Below are 25,095 nucleotides of genomic sequence, written 5' to 3'. Positions count from 1 at the left end.
GGAGGGAGGGAGGGAGACGCCCACAAAGTCTGGTCACACTGTTCTGTCCATTCTTGTTCGCGTCTGCTGGGCTGACCAGCCCCTAGCTGTAGTTCTCTCTGCTCCAATTGCTGCTACTGTTTCAGGGGCCTCAATGTCCTCAGCATGAATTCTCCAGCACCTTAGCTTTTCAGTTCTTTACTATCCCGCTTTTCCAATGACCTTTTACTTCCTCTCCGGTCCTGTGACTCACTGAAGTGACATTTAGATATCATCTTCCTTCAGAACTGTTCATCTTCAATGTCTCTGTGCTTTCTACTCAGCTTTGATTTTATATAAAAATGCCCCTCTTTTCAATTAAAAGAAGTAAGGGAAGAAAGTTGTTCAAAAATACATCATAAAAAAAAAAAAAAAAGGCAATGAGGTGGCTCAGCTGATGGAGGCACTGCCAAGCCCGGTGTAGACCTCAGTTCAATCCTAGGCTCCATGTGGTGGAAATATGACAAAGATTCCTTGCCAGTTGCCTGGCCTTTGGTCTCCACTGGCATTATGATCTGAGCATACACACACCCATTAACAAATAAATGGTTTTGGTTTCTTTTTAAAGAAAGGAAAGTTAAAACACTGCGGCTCAGGGATTACCAGTCAGCCTGTTTGAAAAGTGTCCAGCATTTTGCCAGGAATGGGTTTTATCCGTTGTACCTCCAAAGTTCCTACTTTTTACCTTTTTCATCTGCCTTTTTTTGTTTCACTAAATGATCTGTTTTCCCAAGGAAATAAGCCATAACTATATTCTCACTATTATGACTGAAAAACAGTTTATCAACTGGTCATGATATTCTTCATAGGGTAGGGAGGTAAGATGTCTCAACTCCAGTACTATTGATACTTCTGCCTGAATCTTTGCTGAGGCGGGCAGTGCGATACACTGGAGAGCAGAGGTTCTCAATCTGTGGGTCATGACCCTCTTTGGGGTCAAATGCCTTTTCACAGTTGCCTAAGACCATTGGAAAACACAGATATTTGCATTATGATTAATAACAGTAGCAAAATTACAATTATGAAGTAGCAACAAAAATTATTATATGATTAGATGTCAGCACAACATGAGGAACTGTACTAAAGGGTCGCAGTGTTGGGAAGGTTGAGAACCTCTGCTGTAGTCTTGACAGCAAGCCCTGCGGGAGCACCCATTGCCTCAAGGCCAGATGGCAGGAACACTTTCCCCCAAGTCCTCCAGGCATTGCCAAGAGTCTCTTTGGGAAATACTGCCCCAGAGAGAATCATCCTTGGAGACAGCTTGCTTATGTCAGACAGTTAGGTTTTATTTACTTTGTCAAGATTTGAAAACAACACTGATTTTGAAACTCTAACCTTCACGGTAAACACAACACAGTTTAAAATTACCTTTAAAGAAGAAACTGCAGGCTGGAAATATTCTTGTCTTTTCACAGGCAGCCCTCCAAGCAAGGGTGACTGTTTAAAAGGCAATTGAAAGAGCATAAATACCTTTTCCTGGCTTTGCCGGCCTTTTCAAAATCATGCCTAGCAATTAGCAAAACAAAACACTACCTTTCCCTTTAAATGTGTAACTCTTTGATTGCTGGCCAGGTTGGTAGTACCTGCTGTGTTTATTGGCTATTTAGATGGCTGCTTTAGTGTTGTTCTTGCCCATTCTTGATTTTGTAAGAGCTGTTAATTCTGTCTTCTGGCATGTCAATCAGCCTTTGTTGCTATGACAAAACCTGAGAAAAACAACTTACTAGGAAGAAAGATTTATTTGGGTTCAAAGTTTCAGAGGTTTCAGTACATACACTGTTGGCTGTTGTGAGGCAGGTCACAGGGGCCACTCAGCTCTTTAGAAGCAGGAAGCAGAGTGAGCAGAAAGGGCTAGAAACAAGGCATGTCCTCGAAAGGCTTGCCCCCAGTGACCTGCTTCCTCCAGCCAGGCCCTGTCAGTTTTCATCATCTTGAAATAATACCATCAATTCTGCACACACCAGTGGATCGATCCACTGATGAAGTCAGCCTTCACGATCCAAACATAATCCAGCCTTCAACACAAGGTTCCAATGCAAACCATAACATCCAGTTTGTTTTTTGTTTGTTTGTGTTTTTGGTAAGCTTTATGCCCGGTTTACTCATACAGAAACCATAAGTTTTTGTATTGCCATCGGTCGTTAGACATGGTTTTCCTTTAATCATTTCATGAAAAGGAAGGTCACCTCTGAAACCGTAAACTTGAGGGGGTTTTCTCTATTAGCCTAAACTTTTATTCTTGGCCAGCTTTAAAATTCTCACACTGAACCTTCTCTTTTCTTTCTCTCTCTTTTCCTCTAGAGCAGTGTATCCCAAACCTGATTGCAGGACAGTTCTCTGAACTCTGCTAAGGCTTGCAATGGGATGAGAGATCCAGAATTTTCAGTATGCTCTAGGTGACCTCAATGTCTTTAGACCACACTTGGGAACTAAGTGCTAAATCTTCCGGACTCCAGGCCTCTGATTCCGTTCCTCTGGCTGGTTCTTCGTATCTAGTGTGAACTTCCAGGGCAGTGGTTACAACTTTTCCTCTCCCCTTCCTTCATTTTCCAGGAATAGGGAGGGCAGTCCAAATCAAAGCTGGAGTCACCACCTCCCAGTCTCCAGCCACAGAGCCCTTACCCAGCGGTCTCAGCCTTCCCAACCGCTGCCACCCTTTAATACAGTTCCTCACCTGTGCTGAGCCCCAACTGTAAAATTTTTGCTGCTACTTTATTAGCGTAATTTTGCTACTGTTACAAATCGTTGTGTAAATGTCTGATAAGCCACCTATCTGATATGCAACCCCAAGGGGTCCTGACCCCCTGTTGAGAATCACTGCTTTAAACCATTTGTTCTTTTGTTATTTATGTGCACGAGGAACAAGGTGCTGCTGAGGAAGTCAGAGGACACCTGTGGAGGTCAGAGGACAAGTTTGAGGAGTCTGGTCTCTCCTACCTTTACACGGGTTTTGAGACTCAAAGTCCACTGTCCAGTTTTGTAACCCAAGCAATCTTTACCCTTTGAGCCATCTCTCCCACTCTCAAGGGCCCTTTTGTGCTCCGGGAAGGAAATTTCACCTCATCACTTTGGGTTGGGTCCTCTCGTCACTATTTTAAAAATCTGTTCATGAGTGCTATAACAAATCGGTAGCTTTTGAAGTTTGTTTTCACCAGACCCTGGCAGGCGTCGGTATTTCTCTAACAGGGTTCTGCAAATCCACCGGACGGCGGGACAGTGTATGTGGAGTATGTATGGGGAGTATGTATCAGAGCACGATAGCTCACGAACCATCATCAGATAAGATCTGTGTTCAGCGGTATGGTCTGGGTCACGATCCACTTCTCATCAGTTATGATTTGTGTTCTGTTTAGTGTAAACACAACCCATCCCATCCTCCCAGAAAGCAGCTTTTTAGGAAGAAGCGCCAGAACTGGCCTGAGGAATCCGAGTGCCGACACAAACTTTACCCTGATTTAGTCAGATCTCATCTACTATCTACTTTTGTTGGACATGTTCCTGTACCTCACAAGTTGGCACTTAAGGCGCGCGCGCGCGCACACACACACACACACACACACACACACACACACGTTCTTTCTCCCCACCCCCGGCTTCCCTAGTGGCAGCACAGGGCTGGAAGCCTGGCCCTCCTTGGACTCCAGGTGACCCGCACCGCCCACCGTGGGCACCGTGTCCAGCGCGACCGGCACAGTGGAGGCCGTGGGCGGCTTCTGTGCAGCGTCCGGGGCCGCGGTGGCCAAGGACAGGCCGCACGTCCAACACAAGCGCCGGCGGGTCGCGCACCACCTCCCACCCGCTTCTTGAACCCCGCGGGGCTCGCAGTCCCTGGAGCAAGGGTGGAGACCCTGCCCCAAAGGGGAGGGCAAGGAGCGGCGTGGGCGTGTCTGTGGGCGTTTCGTCCCGGGGAACGCCCCTCTGGCCGGGCTATAATTTTCCCGAGCTCCGGGCGGCAGCCGGCGGGCGGAGACGCGCGCCTGGCAGTGGTGAGACCGGGCATGCGGAAGGGTGCTGCTGCCGGGACCCGGGCGGGCTGTGGGGCCCCAGGGGCCGCCTTCACCTCGTATCTCGGAAGAAGGAGCGTGAAGCTCAGTTGTTTCCCGAGGGCCGGGAGGAAAGGTGCCCGCGCTTCCCCGGGGGTCCCTCAGCAGCTCTTTTCTTCTCTCCCCCATCTCTAGGACATGGACCTCGCGGTCCTGTGGCTGGGGCTTCTTCTGCCGGTCGTGACCGCCCTGGATTTCCGATACCACCACCAGGAAGAGATGGAGGCGTTCCTAAAGAGCGTTGCCCAGAACTACAGTTCGATCACGCACTTGCACAGCATCGGGAAATCTGTGAAAGGTAGGTCGCCTCCAGCGCACGTCCCCAACCCTCAGCTCCTGTTCAAAAGTTCACTGAATGGCAGCATCTGGTCCCCTGTCTGTGACGCTCCCGGGACGCGCTCCACGCAGGTAAAGCATACCTTGCCCCGGTCGTTGGTTTTGTGCTCTGTTTGTTGTTTTGTCCATTTTTGTTGTAAACAGTAAGGGGAGACATTGTTTATCTGAGAGGTGTATTTTCATTCCCTTGCAGAGTAAACAACTTCCTAAGAAGTCACTTTGATCTAAATCAATTCCTCTTTTCGTTGGCTTCCTTACACGGTGATTGGAACTGTTAACTACTGTTTCCTCTGGTTGCTTTTAAACCAGGCATTGCCATAGTTTTGCGGAGTTCTATGCATGTATATTTTAACCCTGTGGGTTAAAGTTATGAGAAAATGCAGTTCTATGACCGAAGGCAGCTTTTAGAATATATCCACTTAAGGGACACACCTGCTAAATAACAATGAATGATATTCTTGGAACTCTCATGTTTATCACTTATTTTGCTTTAATTTAGAAACTCTATATTCTCAGTGGAGGAAGCAGATGTGATCCATAGAAATGAACTGTTTTGGCCGGGCGATGGTGGCGCACGCCTTTAATCCCAGCACTGGGGAGGCAGAGGCAGGCGGGTCTCTGTGAGTTCGAGACCAGCCTGGTCTACAGAGCTAGTTCCAGGACAGGCTCCAAAGCCACAGAGAAACCCTGTCTCGAAAAACCAAAAAAAAAAAAAAAAAATTAACTGTTTGGGTTAAGACACCTAGACACCTAGATGGTGCTTGTGAAAATGGCTGGGACTCTCTGAATGTGACATGAATCAGCCACTCTGATCTACACAGAGAAATCCTGTCTTAAACAACCAAAACATAAAAAGAAGGAAGAAAGGGAGGGAGGGAGGGAGGGAGGGAGGGAGGGAGGGAGAGAGAGAGAGAGAGAGAGAGAGAGAGAGAGAGAGAGAGAGAGGAGAAGGAATAAAATGAAGGAAGGAAGGAGGGAGGGAGGGAGGGAGGGAGGGAGGGAGGAAGGAAGGAAGGAAGGAAGGAAGGAAGGAAGGAAGGAAGGAAGGAAGGAAGGAAAAGAAACTTTTCCTGAACATTTTGCCCTCTGCTGTGGGAGAGTGTCCTCAGCAAGCAGGATTTACTCTAGATTTACTTTCTTCTGTGGTCAGTAGAGACAACCTCCCCCAGAAGAGAGCAATGCGTCTTGGATTTTGTAGATATCCATCACATTCCCCTTGCTGCAATTACAAATTCAACTTTTTTTCCTATTTCACACTGTTTTGTTATTTATCTTTAGTAATTATGATTTGAATTCTCTTGATTTTAGACTCAGTTGTGTATATTTTCTTAGTCATTTGCTTCCTTGGGACAATGGAATACTTTATGGTTATTTCTGTTATACATGATGTAAAGCTATTGATACATAGCTCACATGCTTCTTAATAGAACTGAGTTTTTAAAGATTATTTAATTTTATTCTATGTGTATGTGTGTTTTGCTTGCATGTTTCACTACATGAATGCAGTGCCCACACACTCCAAAGAGAGCATCAGATCCCCTGGAACTGGAGTTCTAGCTGTAGTGAACCTCCACGTGGGTGCTGGGAATTGATCTCCAGTCCTCTGGAGAAGCCGCCAGTGCTAACCAGTGAGCCATCTCTCCAGCCATAAATGTTTACTTTTAAATTGAAACCCACACAATAGATGAGCACAAATGTACTTTTTACCTAGATTCGCACATAGTAGAAGGACCATATTGGACTAGAGGCTTTGAAGGAATTCTTACAACCTATTGATACAGTGTAGATAAATCTTAGGTTAAACAAGAGAAGCAGTTCAAACCTGATGACTGAGTTGGAATATTTTTTTAAAGGCACAAATATTTACTGTCTGTAGTGCATGTGTGTGTGTGTGTGCGCGCACATGCGTGTGTGTGTGTGTGTGTGTGTGATGGACTGCGTATTTGTTGAACAAAGATGAATCCCGTCTGCTGCTTGCCATCAAGTGTCCTCTTTCAGCTATAAATATATTTACTATAATTTCTCAGGCTTAGCTCTCTACACCTCACCAAATCAGTTTGGGACTATTGTTTACTCGGATTTTTTTTTTTTTTAATTTTCTGAAAAGGGTGTTTGTTTGGTTGCTTGGTTGGTTGGTTGGTTTTGTTTGTTTATTGAGGCAAGGTCTCGCTGTTGTGCCCAGAGTCTAGATCCCAGAAACCAAGAGACCAGGCCCAATGTCAAAGCAAAGAGTCTTTTTAATTACAAGTTAACTCCGTCCATCTGACATAGGGGGTGGAGTAGGAGGACCCCAAGCTGCAGTGGGGAAGGGGATATATTGGGAATAGAGCAAGGGAGGTGTCGAGGGGTCTGCTGGCTGAAGGATGCTATACCTGGAGGATGTGGGGGGCAGGGCGGCTACTGCAGTCCACTATTATCAGTAATGCATCTCCAGAGCCCTCAGCTAACTTCTGATCCACCCAGTAGTTAGAGCAGGGGCGGGGGCTCAGCACATTCTGCTGAGTCAGGGGCCTGCATCTTGCTGGGTCTTTTCTGCAGCCTATCCTGGCTGCCAAAGGGGGTGGGGGTGGGGCTGATTTAGGGTCTGGGCCCTTCACTCTCTAACTATTCTGGAACAGAACTCTGTAGCCCAGGCTGGTCTTGAACTCATGGATTTCTGCCTGCCTCTGCCTCCAGAGTGCTGGAGTTTAAGGAAAGCAAATCACTCAAAGATGTTAGAATGAAAATTTAGTTGACCTGGGTCAGAGTTCTAGAGATAGGCTGTACCAGCCAAATAGCCTAAGGGCCTGGCCTGGACTAGGTCAGATAGATAGCACAGAGGTTATCTGGACTGTTAGCCACCTCTGGTCCTGATTTCGGGAGCTTGAGGGAGCCTGTGGCTAGCTGGGTTCTTTAGATAACCAGCCACTTCCAGTCCTGATGGTAACGGGGCCTGGCCTAACAGATAACAGATGACCAGGCTATTAACCACTTCCAGTTTGCAGCTTTCTGGGTGGAAGAACATGTTTTTCATCTATCCAATTGGAAAGACAATCCTGTGTGATTAACATTCTTGGTTCCTCTGTGACCTGTGACCTCAAGGACCTCTGTGTCCCCAACAATGGTCCTCTACCTCAGCTCTCTGTAGTAATGGGATTGTAGGCACGTGCCACAATGCCCAGCAGGGTTGGCTTTCCATAGATTACAGCAAAAGGGCTGTTTCCTACATATAAAATCCCAAAGGAGCATTTGAAATGAGTTATTCAGTATCTGAGTGGAGAATCTTCTCTTGCCTATTATTAAATCTAAGCTTTATTTTATCTGAATAAGCGGTGTAGCAAGGCAAAGGGGTAAATAGAACTTCCCATTTACTGAGTGTTTGAACATAATCTTTCAGTATCACTCACTCAAGCGGCATTATCCTGCAGAATATGTTGAATGGGTCATGGAGAAGTTACATGTGTAGCATTCGTTAGAAGAATCAAACTCAGGGCTGGGGACGGTTTATTCCATGAAGTCCTTGCTATACAAGTGTGAGGACCTGAGTTCAGATGCCCAACACACATATAGATAGGTGCGGTGCCTTCACATGTAAATCTCATCAGGGTGCAGAAGGATCCCTAGCGCTCACTGCCAGAAAACTAGGTGAGCTCCAGCTTCAGCGACAACCCCTGAGGTCTCAGACATAAGGTGAGAAAACAATAATGAAAGAGACTTGCTGTCATCCAGCAAGGACGCACTCATACACAGAGATTCAAACGCAAGTCTACTGATCTTCCAAACACATCTCCTTTCTCTTCGGAGAAACACTTTACCACAGATGGAAGTGGTTACAAGGTATTTAGTTGATTTCTAAACTTTTCCCATTATATGCAGGTCTGTGCTTGCCTAGGAATACGGAAGTAAAGAAGTTAGACGTGACCCCTGCCCTGAAAGAGTTAGGGTGAGCAGGGGGAAAGCAAGACAGCTAGGAAACATGGCCACCATAAGTGCTGGGGTCGGGGACATGGCAAGGCTAAAGGATGGGCAGCCCGGTAGGATGGGAAATGCAGGAATCCCAGGCCAGCCTGGCCCAAATCACACAGTGAAACCTTGCCTCAAAATAAAACATGCCTCTGATTTAAACAGTTTTTTTAATCTTCAAGTCCTCAGTAGCCTCCAGGCAGGACATCAGTGGGTAGTCAGGTAAGCTTGGGCCTGACGTAGAGATGCAGAAGAAGCCTCTGTGACCACGTGAGGATCTTAAAAGCCAGGTCAGGACCTTCTTGCTTCATCTAAGGGAAACCATAACCATCCTGGGGATTGATGCCTGGTAGGAAGGTGACAGCTTCATTTTCTTGATCGGAAAATCTCTAGTGATTTTATATTGGATAGATTATTTTTTTAATTCTATCTCCCCTCTTTGTGTGTGTTTACCACAGTGTTAGTGTTGAGATCAGGGGTCAACTTTGGAAGGTTCGTTCTCCCTTTGCACCATGTGGGTCCTAGGGAACAAACTCAGTTTGTTAGCCCTTTACAAGAATACATACACACACACACACACACACACATACATATATACATGCATACATACATGTTCCATATAAGTGTGAGCAAACAAATATAAAAAGAAATGGACCAATAAGCGAGTCCAGACTAGATCTTAGTTACGGACAGATTTGGTTCATTAGCCCACATCTGTCACCTTTTAGAATTCATTTATGAATGTATTTAATTCATTTGTTCCTTGAGCCCCTGTTGTCTGCTGGAACCCTTCCAGGGGGGCATCTTCCTTCCAGCCTTGGAGCTGAGGGAACTGAAACCCTGTTGTTGTGGTGGGGAAAAGCATTCCTGAAGGACCGTGATCCCAGATCTGACCTTGGGATGCTCGGCAAAGCTGAGAAAGGCTTGAGAGGAAACTGATGCCCGAACAGTAGTCCCAGTGCTCCTAGGCAGATGTGCAGGGGAGAGGAGAGGCAACCCCGCTTGCTCACACAGGCAGTGCATGGTTGCTGGTCAGTGCAGAGACCGGGAGTCAGCTCCCACCTCATGTGAGCCGAAGAGATGGAACTCCCCTTCTACGAGTGGTCCAGGATGAGGGTTTGTTCCAGTGTGTCATAGCATCCACATCATCTTAACCACACTCCCTGGAAAACACAGTCTGGGTTATTTATGTCACTGTGAGCTTTATTTTTGAAAACAGAATGTCCAAAGAACAGTGTTTGAGTCCGGAAAAGATCTTTGACTCCTATAACTTCTCACTAAAACTGGCAGTATTTTTGGTCTCTGGGGAACTGTTTCCCTTGGACATTCTGTTCTTTTCCCTTGGGAAACTATGTCCCTAGAATAAACGGTCTGTGTGATGATGAGCATTGCCGCTGGTCTGCTTCACTAAGTGTCTAGTACACACCAGCCCTTGAATCCTCACTCTTGCCAATGAGATACTGCCATGCTCATTTTGCAGATGAGCAACTGAGGATGAGGAAAACAACTTATCTAGTAAAGAATGGAATTTTGGCCGGGCAGTGGTGGCGCACGCCTTTAATCCCAGCACTCGGGAGGCAGAGGCAGGCGGATCTCTGTGAGTTCGAGACCAGCTTGGTCTACAAGAGCTAGTTCCAGGACAGGCTCCAAAACCACAGAGAAACCCTGTCTCGAAAAACCAAAAAAAAAAAAAAAAAAAAAAAGAATGGAATTTTGTCAGGATTCAGAGACCCGTTCTAGTTTTCAAATAGGTCCTCAGGGACAAGTGGCGTTCCAGACACCATCAGTTCTAAGAATGCTGGTCCACTGGGGTAAGAGAGTGCTGAAGTCAACAAGCACTCAACAAGGGGCAATGGCTACTCAACAGTCTGGGCGAAGATGCCAGTGCAGTACTGGGGTGCAGGGAGCCACTCCTGAGCTGCTGAGGTCCTCTGCATCCTGGAAAGGGGGTTTCCATCTGCACAATTAGTTATGTCCCTCGTCACTGTGGTGGTGGTGTTGGCTGGAGGGAGAATGCTTTTCCCGGTGCACTACAAGCTAAGACAGGAGTGGGTTAAGAGAAGAATACACAATAACCTTTGACTAGCAAAACACTGAGGTTTACTCAGTCGGCATTTCCTCTAAGCAATTACATTACAAGCTGCAGTAATGGTGCGTGTGATCTAGAGAGAAACTGTTGGATGGGGGGTGGAGCTAGGGAAACAGAACATGCTGGCGGAGCAGACCAATGGGAACTTTGTCGTGGCTTTTCTTGTACTTTTTATTTTGACATTTCCCTAATAACAAGTAATCAATTGGTAACTGTTGAAAAAAAATGAGGCCAAGTGGTAGCTTCGCACCCCTTTAATCCCAGCACTCGGGAGGCAAAGACAGGCAGACCTGTGAATTTGAAGACAGGCAGACCTGTGAATTTGAAGACAGGCAGATCTGTGAATTTGAGATCAGGTTCCAGACCAGCCAGGATACACAGAGAAACCCTGCCTCAGAAAAACAAAAGAAGAAAAGAAAGACAGAAAGAGAGAAAGAAGGGAGGAAGGAAGATAAAAAAGAAAGGAAAAGAAAAAATGGGTCTCTAGGAACTGGGCATGGTGGTGCTCAGAATTCCAGGTTCTTAGGAAATTAAAGCAGGGATCCCTTGAGGTCAAAACTTGGGCCAGCCTGGGGTATGCAGACAGGTGAACAAGTCCCTGGGTCCTCAGAAAGAAAGGTTCCTGAACTAGGTAGGAGTTTGAAAACAAGCTGGCAAATTCACTGTCTTACTGTTTGCCTGTGTCGCTAACTGGACACCAGGCCTAGGATTTTGCGTATGCTTGGCAAGCCCTGTACCGCTGAGCTTTGTCCCCAGACTGTCATATCAATTTCTGAAAACTTAGAAAGAGGCCTTCATATCAGTTATAGGAATTGGGGTACTATGAGAATACAAAGAAAACACCTATTCGCGTGTTTACCCCAAACAAACAGATATGTGTAGACAATAAGGTGATCAGTAGTGTTTTAGAACAGAGATCTCACACGTGTCTGGGCTCATGTCTTGGCTCTGCAGCTGAGCAGCTGATCTTGCCCCAGTGTCTTTCCCTTTCTGTGTCTGTTGCCCCTTTTACAAGGTGTGTAATTGTCCCTGCTTCATAAACGACTAGAGGGCTAAACAAGTTGGTGCCAAGTGCACAGAAAACAATACACACATGAACATGGTGGATGCTGTTCCGAGAATTGCTGTGTGGTAGTTCTGGAGTATGACACTGGCTCAAACTTGTTCAAACCTTCAGGGTTCACCAAGGGCATGTTCTTGAGTATAAGCCATGAGGCCAGCCACTGGCCCTTCACCTCATTGACCCTTCTCAGCACCCTAGGAGGCCACTGTACAGCTTTAGAGACTGACCTGTAGTGTTACTGAACTGCTCTGGGCCGCCAGGGAGGTGCTGAGAGTGTGGAGCCCGGAGCGCACACCTGCAGAACTTGGCACTCTGTTACTGACCAGTTTAGGCTGACCCTGTTTCTACACCTCCCAGATGCCAGCACACACTGGGATCTGGGCCACATGCATTACAACACCCAGAACAGGCACATCTCCTGCATAAGAGGATCCTGAGGGCACAGAGTGAAGGCGAGTACCAGTGGAGCTACAATGTGTGGATTAAGAAACTAGATCTCATACCAAAGCTGTGTTATTAGGTAGGTTTAGGTAGGGCCCAACTGCTTGTGGACGTGTGGGGGAGAAAAGGAAAAACAACACAAACAAACCAACAAGAACCCCAGTGTGGTGGCAGGGATGGTTCAGTAGTTAAAACACTTGCTGCTCTTGCAAAGACCCAAAACCTGCGTGACAGCTTACGACTCTCTGTAGATCCAGTTCTAAGGGATTCAGGCATGCATATAACGCACATATATACGTGCAGACAAGCACTCATACACATAAAATAAAGTCCAGAAGCCATCTTCCATATATACCATCCTTTTCTCTCACTAGGTATATGGCTGGGCTCTCGACAGTGACCAAACACAGGAAAATCAGCTTTGTGGGGGTTTAATTTTTTTCCAAACTTTTACAATTGTTTGGAAAATTTCTGTCTCATTCAAATGCTTAACATCACATTCAGGAATAATGTAGTAATCTTGGGGAAGAACACACTCATTTTTCTTGGCTACCTTTTGTCTTCTCCACTGCCCTTCATCATAGGCTTTCTGTCCTACGGAAACTTTTGCACAGACTGCAAAAAGGGATGGAGATTTGCTGCCTGGATTACAAGAGTGCAAAGCAAACAGTGCAGCCATCTGGTTAAAACCACCCAAAACGGCTCACATGACAAATTTTGTTATATGATTTACGTTTTTTTTCTGGTAATCGTTTTAAGAACCTACTTTGGAAGGAACTTAGAAGACAGCACTCAGAGAAGCAAGGCATCATGCATGTTTTCAGATGTTCCTATCAAAAGTCTGTTTCCGTTTATTATAAATCCAAATCCTTCTAAATAGTCACTTGTGCAAACTCCAGGTTCCGTCTAGACCTTGTGTTACATAGGAGATAAGGAAGACTGCTGGACATGACCTAATCCTCACCCCTGAAGGACGCGTCAGGCTGGGGTGCACTTGGCTGCCTTTTTTCTTGTTGTTTTTGTTTTGGTTTTTGAGATAGGATTTCTTCTGACTGTCCAGGGTCTCACTCTGCAGATGGCCGGCCTTGAACTCAGAGATCTTCCTGCCTCTGCCTCCTGAGTGCTGCTACACCACCTCCCAACACAGATTTTTGTTTTTGAGACATGGTCTCAGGTCATACCTCTGACTTCCTGGAACTGACTCTGTAGACAAGGGTGTCCTGGAACCCACCAAGCTCCAGTTGCTTCTGCCTCCTAACTGTAAAGACTTTTTTTAAATTACTTTTTCTAAATGGGTTAGTGTGACCCAAGTATTCAGTGACCAGTGATATCTAATGCCTCACATTAATTTTTAAAAATTAATAATGTAGGGCTGGAGAGATGGCTCAGAGGTTAAGAGCATTGCCTGCTCTACCAAAAGTCCTGAGTTCAATTCCCAGCAACCACATGATGGCTTACAACCATCCATAATGAGGTCTGGTGCCCTCTTCTGGCCAGCAGGCATACAGACAGAATATTGTATACATAATAAATAAATAAATATTTTTTAAAAATTAATAATGTAGGGGCTGGAGAGATGGCTCAGTGGTTTAGAGCACTGCCTGCTCTTCCAAAGGTCCTGAGTTCAATTCCCGGCAACCACATGGTGGCTCACAACCATCTGTAATGAGGTCTGGTGTCCTCTTCTGGCCTGCAGACATATACACAGACAGAATATTGTATACATAATAAATAAATATAAAAAAATTAATAATGTAATATACTACACACCACTGAATTGTACACTTTAAGTTAGTAAATTATGTGGTGTGGGAATTGGGTCTTATTAGAGATTTTTATTTTAAGAAAAAAACAGAAAACCGGTAAGCTTATAACAAACCCCATTGATGGAATACAACTTTTATTAAGAGGATAGGATAGACTTATTGTTTAGACCTGGCACGATGCCCATATCACGTTGTGAGGTAAAAGGACTCAAGTGTAAACATGTTTCTGTTCATCTACAGTTCTGTTCTATGGGCATCACCCTTGCAAGAACCATCGTGCAGCCTGGCCCTGCTCTCCTGGTGTTGGTCGGCAAGTACCAACCTTAACCTTTGAAACTGTTTCATAATTTGTGCTATGATTTTTATCATGATCTATCTAATTATTTCCCATCGGGGAGCATTCAGATAGTTTGCAACTTTTAGATATTTGAGACAGAAGTTATGATAAGGACCTTTGAACAAGCACAGGTGCGCAATCATTTCCCAGGGTGGGCATTGCTAAATCAGAACCTGCACACGTGGATCTGTGCCCTTCTTGGTAATGCAGTGGCCATTACTGTTCATATGAAAAGATGCTGTTTGTGCTTGGGTCGCCACATGAGCAGGGACATATGTCCCACAATCTTAACCAATGCTTGAACTTTTTCTTATCCCTACACCTTAAATGTCGTTTTTATGACTGAAATTGAGAAGAAGTGAGTTTCTCATTTTCTAGCAATAAGGAAGTGTCGGGGACACCAATGAACATACCCAGTTGCTGCCTTGGGGACCTAACCTTCAGCTGGGTGCCCATGAACATTTTTTATACTTTTATACTTTTTTCCAGTTGGCATTCTGTTATAAATGCAGCAGATAGTTTCTTCTATTCTGTGGCTTGTCTACTGGATTTTTTTACAGTATTTTTTACCTTGTGTAGGTTTTTTAATTTATACAAGGTCCTATCCATCATGCTTTCTCTTTAAACCATTACATTCCATGCATCATTTTAAAAAACACCTTTACTCAAAGGTCATAAACGTGGTCAAGCATTTTTATAGCTTCATTTTAGGACCTAAATTCATCTGGAATCTCTTAGAGTGGTTTGCCACCAGATTTTACACCCCTTAGTATATATTTATGAATGTTCACATTCTCAAGTACCAGTGGCTTTCCTTAAGCAGAAATAGCCATGAGAAGTTTGAAAAGAATTGCAAGGAATAAAGTATAAAAGAGAAAAGGAGAAGTGTTGAGGAATGAGGCCAGAACCTAAGGAGTAGACTGAGGTTGTGATGGGTCCAGGTAGGGACAAGAGGCCAGAAGAGCGATCCTGGTTTACTTTGTGTCCCAGGAACTAAGGTACCTCAGGAAACCATGAAGCATAAAAAATGTCACAGCTTTCCAGGAGCCGGATGACAAGTGAGATGATACCCTATTCCAAAACATCCCAGTCCCAGACTAACTGTCAATTACTCCCATTCATTTTGGCTCAGAAAGGTAGCGGACGGTGAACGTGTTTGAACATGTTGATTAACACCCTCCTCAAGTCCTAGGAAGATGATGTTGTGTAGTCGAAGTAGAGATAATGAACGGACAGGATTTGGATGGGTGACTCTTAAAAGATGGCTGAGCTAGACTCTCTAGGCTCATTTGCCCAAACGCCCGCAGTTCCTTTTCTTCACTTAGCATTGGACCCTTGTGGCCTTTAGTGTCTGTGACACTTAGTTCAGAGGCACCAGTCGGCACACCCAACACATCTGTGGACTGCTGTGTGTGTCCAGCCCTGCGCTAAGAGCCTTTGGAGCTCCAGCTCCTTCACTTCTTTTCCTTAGCCTGTAAGTTAGATTTATTTTCTTAAACTCATGCTCATGTGTAAACATTAAATAGGCAAAATGTAATTTTTCAGATCTTGACATGTTACACTAATTCTTTCCTCTCATAGATAAATTACAATTTTCATTTCTCCATAATATTTCTTGAACTTCCAGTTTTTATACTTTATTCTTAGAAAACTCCAAGCATGAAATATGATCATTCCCCATCACCCAGAAACTCTGCCCCCCACCAAGTACCTTCAACATATCCTACCACCACCACCAATTAATAAAATAGAGTATTCCCTGCAGACTAAGACCACACTCGGGGCTCAGAATTATCTGAGAAAGACTAAACTCCCGTCACCGGACATCTGGTCGTGTGGGCTCTCACTCATACAGCAGTACAGAGGGCCCACATGAAAACTCCCACAAGCAGGCTTCTTGGGATCCTCCTCATGCCTTGCCTGAGGGATGTCTTAAGACCCTTCCCATCCTTTAAGTACAAGAAGAATGAATGCCAGCCCTGACTCCATTCTGTCAGATTGTATCTCCATTACAAGGAATCAACCGTATATGCCTATCACGTTATCTTTTCTCCACATCGTCTCCCTCACACTCCATGTAAATGCAAAAGCTGTGACTAAAACCATTTCCCAGCCTTTAGTCTGGGCCTCTTCATGTCATTCTTGCCCACTTATAAGTGTGTTTGATGAGTTGGTGGCTTGAACAATACCTTATCCCTGGTTTTTAAGAGCTAGTCTCTTTCTGTGTGATGGTTGGGTGTGTCTCCAGGCATTGCCCTATGAATGAATCTGTTGCTAGCCATTGCTAACTTGGAGAGCAAGGAGAAAACATTAACAAATCCTCTCATCTCCTCCTTCCCAAGAACGTGCCTCATCCTTCAGGCCACCATTTGCCTGGGTGGTTTGGTCAGGCAAAGATGATCACCCCCTAATTGTGGCTCAGGTCCCCAGATTCCGTCCACTTATCTGAGGCAAGATACACTGTCAGAAGATAAAGGCAGGCCACCAAGTGCTGCAAGGGACAATGCAAAGTTGTGACAGTGTGCTGGGCATGGTGGCACACACCTGTGACTTCAGGAGGCAGAGTCGGGAGAGCCATGAATTCAAGACCAGCCTAGGCTACACCATGAGTTTGTGGGCTAGGCTACATAGTGAGACCTGTCTCAAAATAACAAAAGTTCTGATTTTGCCAGTGAATTTGACATAAACCAGGAGTCCCTTAGCCCACTATGGGAAAAATCTAATATGTTTAAGAGTGTCTTTGGAATGGCCCCTTATGATTTTGATGACTTTCTACTAAGGTTTCTATGTCATTTCAGAGGCCTGATTTATATCAGCCATGCACACATATGAGCATTATGTCAATAGTAGGCCTCTGGATATGGCTCGTGGCCCACTCTTTCTTGAGAATAGTTTGCCAGTGAGAAGTGTGCTATATGACCAAACTGCCTCCTAGCCTTTGTGAAATTGTTGGGTGTGAATTGTTAATTAAATGAGTACAAGCTAAGATGAAGATAAGATACGTTTGAGTGGGTGGGAAAGCTCAGTTGCTGACTGGCATCCGCCTGCATCATGTCCCTTCTGAGATGGCATTTCCCAACACTTTGGAAGGCAGAAGCCGATCTGAGATACAAGCTAATTATAGTTTGATAAAGCTACCAAATTGGGCCTTAAAATTTCGGTGGAGGTGGTCCGTATTATCTTGGATCTAGCCAATGAATGGTTCAAGGCCTTAGCGTGCAGCATACTGAACACAAGTTACATGACAGGTAAATGCTAATGTTGCCCAAGGTACATACAGTCTTCATCTTGGGGGTAGACATGAGATCTGGTGGTTTCCAAAGTAAGTAGTGGATTTTGCCTAGTATGCTTGGGCTGTCTTTAAGAGTGGTGTTGACTTTCAACTTGTGAGCTGACTTTGAATTTACAGACACAAGAGAAAATAAACTATTGACTCTCCAGAAAGCAGTGGCTTAGTGATGTCTGATGTCACCCGGACATCAGTTTGTGGGATGCAGAGAGTGATGGGGAGGGCAATGCTCTTACTTTGTCTCCTGAGTTCAATGCCTCAAGTTTTTTGTCCTAAGAAAGGAGAACATCTCTTCCATCTAGGGTGGAAACAGGGGAAGCCCTGCCATGTATGACGTGCAAGTCCCAGCCTCAGAGAAGAAACCATTTGCTTTTTCCCCCCACCCAAAGCCAGATTTGGAGGAAGAAGCGGGAGGTTGTGATAAAGTTGCCCGGCACCATAATTTATCGATTCCATTTTTTTGTGTTCTCCTTATTTGTTTTTTGTTGTTGTTGTTGTTTTGTTGTTGTCTTTTGACCCACCTTCTCAGGAAACCAGTGGACTAGGGCATGGTTTCTTTCTTCTATTGCTCTTAAAATGTTTGTTCCCAGCAGCTTTTTGGTTAAGACTTAATGTTGTCAGTGCAGCATTTACAACAACTCTGAGAGGAAGGTGCAGCAAATTCTCATAAAACCTCTGCCCCTTCCTTCGGCTCTGCCTTTGCACTTTCAGCATCCCTTCCTAAAAAGCAAGCTCTTTACAGCTGGTGAGCATCCATAGACACACCATAACCAGTAACCAGCCAAGGCCAGGGGGAGCATCCGTAGACACACCGTACATAACCAGCCAAGGCCAGGGTGAGCATCCATAGACTCACCATAACCAGCCAAGGCCAGGCTGAGCAACCATAGACTCACCGTAACCAGCCAAGGCCAGGGTGAGCATCCATAGACTCACCGTAACCAGCCAAGGCCAGGGATCCGGTTACACATCATTGTGAATGCCATGAGCTCTATGTGTTTACTGGGTTCTGAATAAATGCATGATGGCATGGATCCGCTGTCACCACACACCGCACAGAGTGCCCTTGCTTCCCTAAAATCCTGTGTGTCACTTTCTCATCCCTCTTTCCTTCCTAACCCATGATGACCACTAATCTTTTCACTGTCTCTATAATTTTTGCTTTTCCAGAATAGTTTGTCCTTGGAGTCACACAGTAGGTCATTTTTTTCCATTTGGTATCTTTCACTTGGCTACATATGTTCAGTTTCTTCCCTGTCTTTCTATGGTTTGATAAGTCATTCCTGTTTGTTTGTTTGTGTTGTTGTTGTTGTTGTTGTTGTTTTGACCCTGTCCTGGAACTCTCTCTGTAGACCAAGCTGGCCTCAAACTCACAAAGATCCACCTGCCTCTGTCTGCGCCACCACCCAGCTATTCATTCCTTTTTTTAACACTAGTAATCTATTGTCTGCCTTGGCCACAATTTATCTGTTCATGTCCTATGTTTTTTTGTGTGTATGGACATTTATTTTGGGTGTGTGTGTTCAGAAGACAACTTGCAGGAGTGAGTTCTCTTCTACCATGAGAGTTCTGCGGATCAAACTCAGTTCACCAGGCTTGGCAGCAACTATCTTTACCTAAGCCAATTCACCAGCCCCGTGCCTATGTTTTTCTATGGTTGTAATTTTTATTTCATTTGGGTAAGGAATGAGGAGTTTGCTTGCTGAATCATATGGTCAGGGGAGATTTTTTTTTTCTTTTAAACACTGCTTGGCCCATTAGCTCTAGCCTCTTATTGGCTAGCTCTTACATCTAGATTAACCCATTTTTAATAATCTGTGTAGCACCACAAGATGGTGTCTTACCAGGAAGGATTCTAGCCTACACCCGTCTGGGGTCGGAGGAGAATCATGGCGACTGCCTCTGGTCAGAGGAGATTTAACTGTGTAGGAAACGTCTGAGAAGAGCAACGCTGCTTCGCAGGCTCATGAGTGAGCACTTGTTGTTCCGTGGCCTCACCTACATTCCATGCTGTCTCTGTCACAGATGTTGGTGTGTTAGCCAGACACTTTAACATGAAAAACACAGGAAAAGATTGGTCTTGGCTCTCGATCTTAGAGAGGTTCAGTCCACGGTAGTCTGCTCCATAGCCTGTAGTGAGGCTAAACATTATGGCAAGATGCAGCCCAAAGGAAACAGCCCCAGAATCCTCCGTCCCCCCAGCCAGGCCTCCTCTCCACAGCTTCCTGGGTCTCCTAAAACATCATCACCACCTAGAGATAGAGCCTGCAGAACAGGAGTCTGTGGGGACACTTCATCCTGAGGCCACAGCAGTGTGGGACTGGATTTCCTTCTGCATTGGCTGCTGACTGACAGCATGGAACATCTCTTCATACACTTAGTTACCATTGCATGACTCCTTTGGTGAGGTGTCTGTAATATCTTTGACCCACTTTTTAGCCAAGTGGTCTATTTTGATACATGGTCTCACACAGTTCAGGCTTTCAAGTTTACTATGTAGAGAGGAGTGGCCTTGAGCTCCTGATCTCCTTGAACAGAGCAGCCAGTACTCTTAACCCCTGAGCCATCCCTTTGACCTGTGTTCATATAACATGTTGAGCAAACTTTCTGTCGTTGGTTGATTCCTAATGAACCAACTCTTGTCTACGTGTCCTCGACTTACCACATTTGCTGGCTCCCCAAAGAGAAGAATTCCACCAAACACAAGCAGTGTTCAAGTCAAGCAGTCTCTCCAGAGGAGCCAAACTAGAGATTCTTAACATGGCTTCCAGCCTCATCAGCACTGAGATAGTTAAAATATACATGGTGACCTCAGTCACTTCAGAAACAGGCCATGAGAGAAAACGTTGGGTAAGATGTTTGTGTTTGATGATCCAACACAGCCAGCAAAGGTGACTTATCTTACGGCCCTGCCCTCATGGTAGTGTGTGAATGCCACTTCCGGGCTGGGCACTGTCCTCAGGCATCATGCCCTGGGAAATATGAATGAGTTTAAAAATGTAAATTCAGTTGATACCTGATGGTGTGAGCTTCTGGGGCACGAGTTTTAAGGCCTTCAGAAGAGCATGTTGTCCAAAGCCATGCTCCCGTCTCCTTTGCGCACTTCAGTGAGTGTTGGTTTATTCAAAGTGAGTGGCAGATCTTCTGGACCACACGCCTCTGGCTGACTGCTGGCGAAAGGTCTCCATCACATGGTTTGGACACTCATTGTATTTTGAAATATTGCTTTAATTGCTCTAATGAGGTGCTATCCAGGAGGGCCTGAGGTTTGTCCTTTAACTAACACATCCTTACAGTAGTTTTGGTGTCCTTGTAGTTGTTTGTGTTTTGTGGTTGCATGGGCTCACACCCACAGCCTTGAGCACGCAAGGAAGCATCACACCACTGAGCCACCTCCTTAGCTCCCTGGCAGTGTTTTCAGAACTGGGAGGAGTCACATGAGGTATCAGTGCCCTTAATCCCATAACATAGATGAGAAAAGTGATCCACTCAAAGAGATGAAACATCTTGTCCCATGTCACATGGCTAGTAAGCGACAGAGCAGGTTCTAAAGGCTGGCAGTTCAGTTTTGGAACCAGTGTGCTTCATTCAGTAATGTGCCGTGTATAACTGCATAGGATCTAAGGGTTCCAAGACACTGTTTTGGAGGCAGATTGCCTGCCATTCAAATACGGGTTTGCTATCCCTACCAAACAAGTGATCCATTTGGAGATTTAAATGTCAGGATGGTGCTTAGATACGATGGTGGCTCAGCGCTGAGCCCTGAGGGAGCTAGGCATGAGGGTCCAGGCCAGTCTGGGCTGCATAGTGAGACCATGTCTCAAAAATAAGCAAGGATGGGGCTGTGGCTCAGGGATAGAACACTTGCCTAACATGCCCAAGACCCTGGTTACACTCCCCAGCACTGCAAATAAACAAAATCCAGAAAAATAAATAGCAATAACAAAGAGTCTGTCTTTGTCCATTAAATCTATCAAATGTCCTAGGTTGGTCCTTGAAAGAATTTCCATTTGGAGCAACTTTAGACTATTTGCTAGTTCTAGAAATGTCCCATCCTTCATTCAAGACTCTAGCTTGCGGCCGGGCAGTGGTGGCGCACACCTTTAATCCCAGCACTCGGGAGACAGAGGCAGGCGGATCTCTGTGAGTTCGAGACCAGCCTGGTCTACAAGAGCTACTTCCAGGACGGGCTCCAAAACCACAGAGAAACCCTGTCTTGAGAAACAAAAACAAAAAAAAACAAAAAAAAAACAAAACAAAAAAAAAAGACTCTAGCTTGCTTGGCCTTGGAGGGAAAGACTTTCTGGCTCAACCTCAGGGAGGAAAAGCCCAAGAGTAGTTTCTCTTCTCCAGAATAGCTTCCGGGGAAACAAACAAATGACCTTTATTCTTTGCCTCTGAAAGATGAGTTTTCCTAATAGAAGCAAATAACAATAAGCAGACTCCAAATACACACTTTGGGGGAGGAGTAAGGGGCTCAAAATTAACCTAATCATAAATTACAGTAGTATGCACCTATAGACACAGATATGATCTAAGAACACTCACTTTACAGCAGGTGAGCTTGCTCTGCAAGCCTGGCACCCAGTGTGTAATATCTGGACCCGTGTAAAGGTTGAAGGAGAGAACAATTCACAAAGTTGTCCTCTGACCTCTACATATGAACTATGGCACGCAAGTCTCTGTCCTCTCTATAGCAATGTGGGGGAGGCAGAGAGGGAGGGAGGAGGGAAGGGGAGGAGGAGGAAGAAGAAGAAGGCAATGCCAGTTAAGCTAAAAGGATCACATTATCACTGTCATGAGGAGGGCCCTGGTTTCCTCTGGTCTCAACTTCAACAACAGTCTCTCGGTTCTTGCGCTCCCCAAAGAGAAAAATTCCACAAAGCACAAGCAGTGTCCAAGTCAAGCAGTCAAGAGTCTAATTTTAAAGCAAGCAAGGAAGCAATATATCATCAAAGAAACTTCTCTTTGCAACAGATGGAAGCCATTACAGAAAACCACAACCAATCAAAATGCAGAGAACAAGTGACTGCATGGTGCCCAGTCGCAACCAAATGCATCTACAAAGCAACCCCTGCACCTACATAATGCTCAGAGATCATTGTGGAAGAGGGGGTGCGAGGACCAGGAAATCTGCTGTGAGGTTGCATCTCCTAGAAATGTTAGGGAAATAACACCCATGAAATCTCAACACAATGGCTGCCTAAACAAGGCCTGGACAAGGATGGCACTGGCAGACACACGAACTTGGAATAAATCTCACCAAGCACCTTCCTAGACAAGGAACTACAAGCAACCAAAGAATCCTGAGGATGAGTGAAATAGTCTTCCCTAGGGAAGAGCCCCCTGTTGATTATCCAATCCCCAGTGGTCAGCTGCAGAGTGATAGACATACAAGTAGCATTATAGGATTATAATAGCAGTCGAAGAAAAAGAGACCACACATGAGAGAAAATGGGGTGGGGGTAAACACAGGGAGGGCTTAGAGGACGGAAGGGGAAGGAGGAAATAATGTGATTTAATTTTAGTTCCAAAGTAAAAATCTTCGTTTCTTTTTAAATATACTCTTTTAAAAAAAGAGTCCAAGTCAACCAGTAGTAACCCCAATCTTGCTGGTCATGGGGCTTAGATTTCCCTTCTCCTTGTCCTTCCCTTGTGCCTCTCCCAGGCCATGTTCTAGAAAAAGCCCCCTTTACCCAGAACTCAGTCTATTGTAAGTAAGTGCGTAGGATGTAAGAATGTGTTGAAGAGCTTAAGGACACCTAACATTGTAAAGTTTGCTGGGGGGACGGGGGACACAGGTAACAGCAGTCTGCCTTTGCTCCTCTGCTGAAGAGATCCCTAAAAGTAGTTTTGATCTGATCTAGATAACGTTCACTGTCATGAATCATCCTTAAGTCCCATGTTTGCAGCCCTGAGCTGGCACAGTGACCACTGTTACTGTTCTATCTTGACCACCAGTCAGTTACTACCATTATCTTATATTCTATTTTGGAGCCATGAGTTAACCCACCCACAGACCTTTATATCGTATCATTGGAGGCCGGTTGGTTAGTTGGTTAGTACATCCTGGGACTAACCTGCCCAACATTCCCACTGAACCTGAATGCTTCTGTCATATAAAACAGAAACTCCAAAGGACAATACATTGTAGTGCTGGCTGTGATGAGGGCATTTTTTTTTTTTTTTTTTGATTTTTCGAGACAGGGTTTCTCCGTAGCGAGGGCATTTTTAAAATCAAGAGACTGGAGGTGTAGCACACATATGTCAAAGCTTGTGCATAGCATGCGTGAGGCCCTGGGTTTAGCCCCAACACCAAGAACATTAGAAAGAAATCACTTTAAGTACTTGTTTGCACTTCAAAGGATGCTCAATTTCTCATTATTACTACTGACCTGCCCTTCAAAAGAGAACAATTAAGTTGCTATCTCTCCCCAAAGGGTTCAATAAGAGAAGCTGGGGCTTTATACAGTATGAGACCTCTAGAGATTTTTTTTTCAGCTTTGGGATTTAAAAACAAGTTTCCTCTCTCTGTGTGTGAGGAAAAAAAAAAAAGACCAGGAAAAACAAAAACAGAAATTATGATGGTTGGGGCACAATGATTTTATGTTTATTTTTTGAAAACTTGTTACACATGAATAATTTTCCGTTTGTGGTGTATAGAAGGGGACCTGGAAAGTGGACGGTGGCAAGAGGAAGACAGCAAAGGATTCTCCTCAGCTGCCCTCTTTGGTTGATGACACACACCCTGTCTTCCCTAGGTGTCTTAACCATGGTGAAATCAAGCAGACAGAGACAACGTATCCCAACCTGATTCATCCTCAGATATTTTCTTCCCCTTTTCAGATAAAGCTGTGCTGTGAGGCTGCAGGCCTAGTTCAGTAGTAGAGTGTTGACAATTGACCACTTCTGTTCTTGGTAGAACACACACGAAGCCCTGGGTCAGGTGCCTGGCACTGTTTTATGTTTGTTTTTTTAATTAGAAAATCAAAATGGAAAAGCATTTCATTTAGGAATTAATATTCCCCCAAACCACCCCATCACCTGTTCAGCAAAAAATAAAATGAAGCCTAGCTTCGATATTTCTCTGATACCAAAACATCCCATCTATGGGGACAGATGTGTGAGCAAATGAAGCCCCATCCTTCAGTGTGTATTGGCAGAGTCTAACCCAAAACCAGATGTTTGCTCTGGACCTCAGGATTCGCTGTGGACCAAGAAGGTCCATCCCTCCTGGAACTGACTTTTGTCCAGAACCCACCCCAGAAGGCACTTCATTGGCAGGTTGCAGGTGTTTCCATCAATGCTGGAAAAAAAAACCAAAAACCTCCATCTAATCTCTGGGCCAGGGATGACCTCAGCTCCACTAGATCTCTAATTTGCCTGTTAATTTAGCCGCTTTCTGTTTACCCTGCATACATTTATTGATCCTTCTCGGTATATGTGCCAGGATTGTACACAGAGAATCATGATGCCTTGCCTGCATATGTGTTTCCCATGTAAGTGTGGAGTATCTGACCCAGGCTGGGGGAAGATGGGGTTCTGTGGAAGAAGAATCAGAAAGATGTCGGAGGTCAAGTGGCTGACGCACTCAGAGTAAGGCGGAGGCAAAGTGACTGCTGAAAACTCAACATCAGCTTGGTCTACCTAGCAAGTTCTAGGTACAGAGGGAGAGGAGGGGAGGAGATGGGGAAGAAAGAAATGGAATAGTAATGCAGGAGAAGAGGAGGAGGTTAGATGGAAAAGGAATTTTCTTAGATGAGTGGAAGCT

The 25,095-nt window shown here is 45.1% G+C and overlaps 1 protein-coding gene across 2 annotated transcripts in view; it reads left to right on the top strand.

The window, feature by feature from the left end:
• Positions 1 to 3,977: 3,977 nt before the first annotated feature.
• Cpm (carboxypeptidase M) overlaps positions 3,978 to 25,095 on the top strand; it is a 59,347-nt gene continuing 38,229 nt past the window's right edge. The window contains exons 1-2 of one of the 2 annotated variants that reach the window (XM_057758196.1): positions 3,978 to 4,004; positions 4,197 to 4,359. Coding sequence is in view for 1 of the 2 variants with exons in the window: in XM_057758194.1 (XP_057614177.1) it covers positions 4,200 to 4,363 (164 nt within the window). In the remaining variant the exon portion in view is untranslated. Of the gene's footprint in view, positions 4,005 to 4,196; positions 4,364 to 25,095 lie in introns of both variants that reach the window. The other variant, XM_057758194.1, reaches the window with a different exon arrangement.

The sequence above is a fragment of the Chionomys nivalis genome, chromosome 25 (genome assembly GCF_950005125.1).
Source record: "Chionomys nivalis chromosome 25, mChiNiv1.1, whole genome shotgun sequence".
NCBI lineage: Eukaryota > Metazoa > Chordata > Mammalia > Rodentia > Cricetidae > Chionomys > Chionomys nivalis.
The sequence above is the reverse complement of the archived record's forward strand: the minus strand, read 5'-3'. Positions and strand labels throughout refer to the sequence as shown.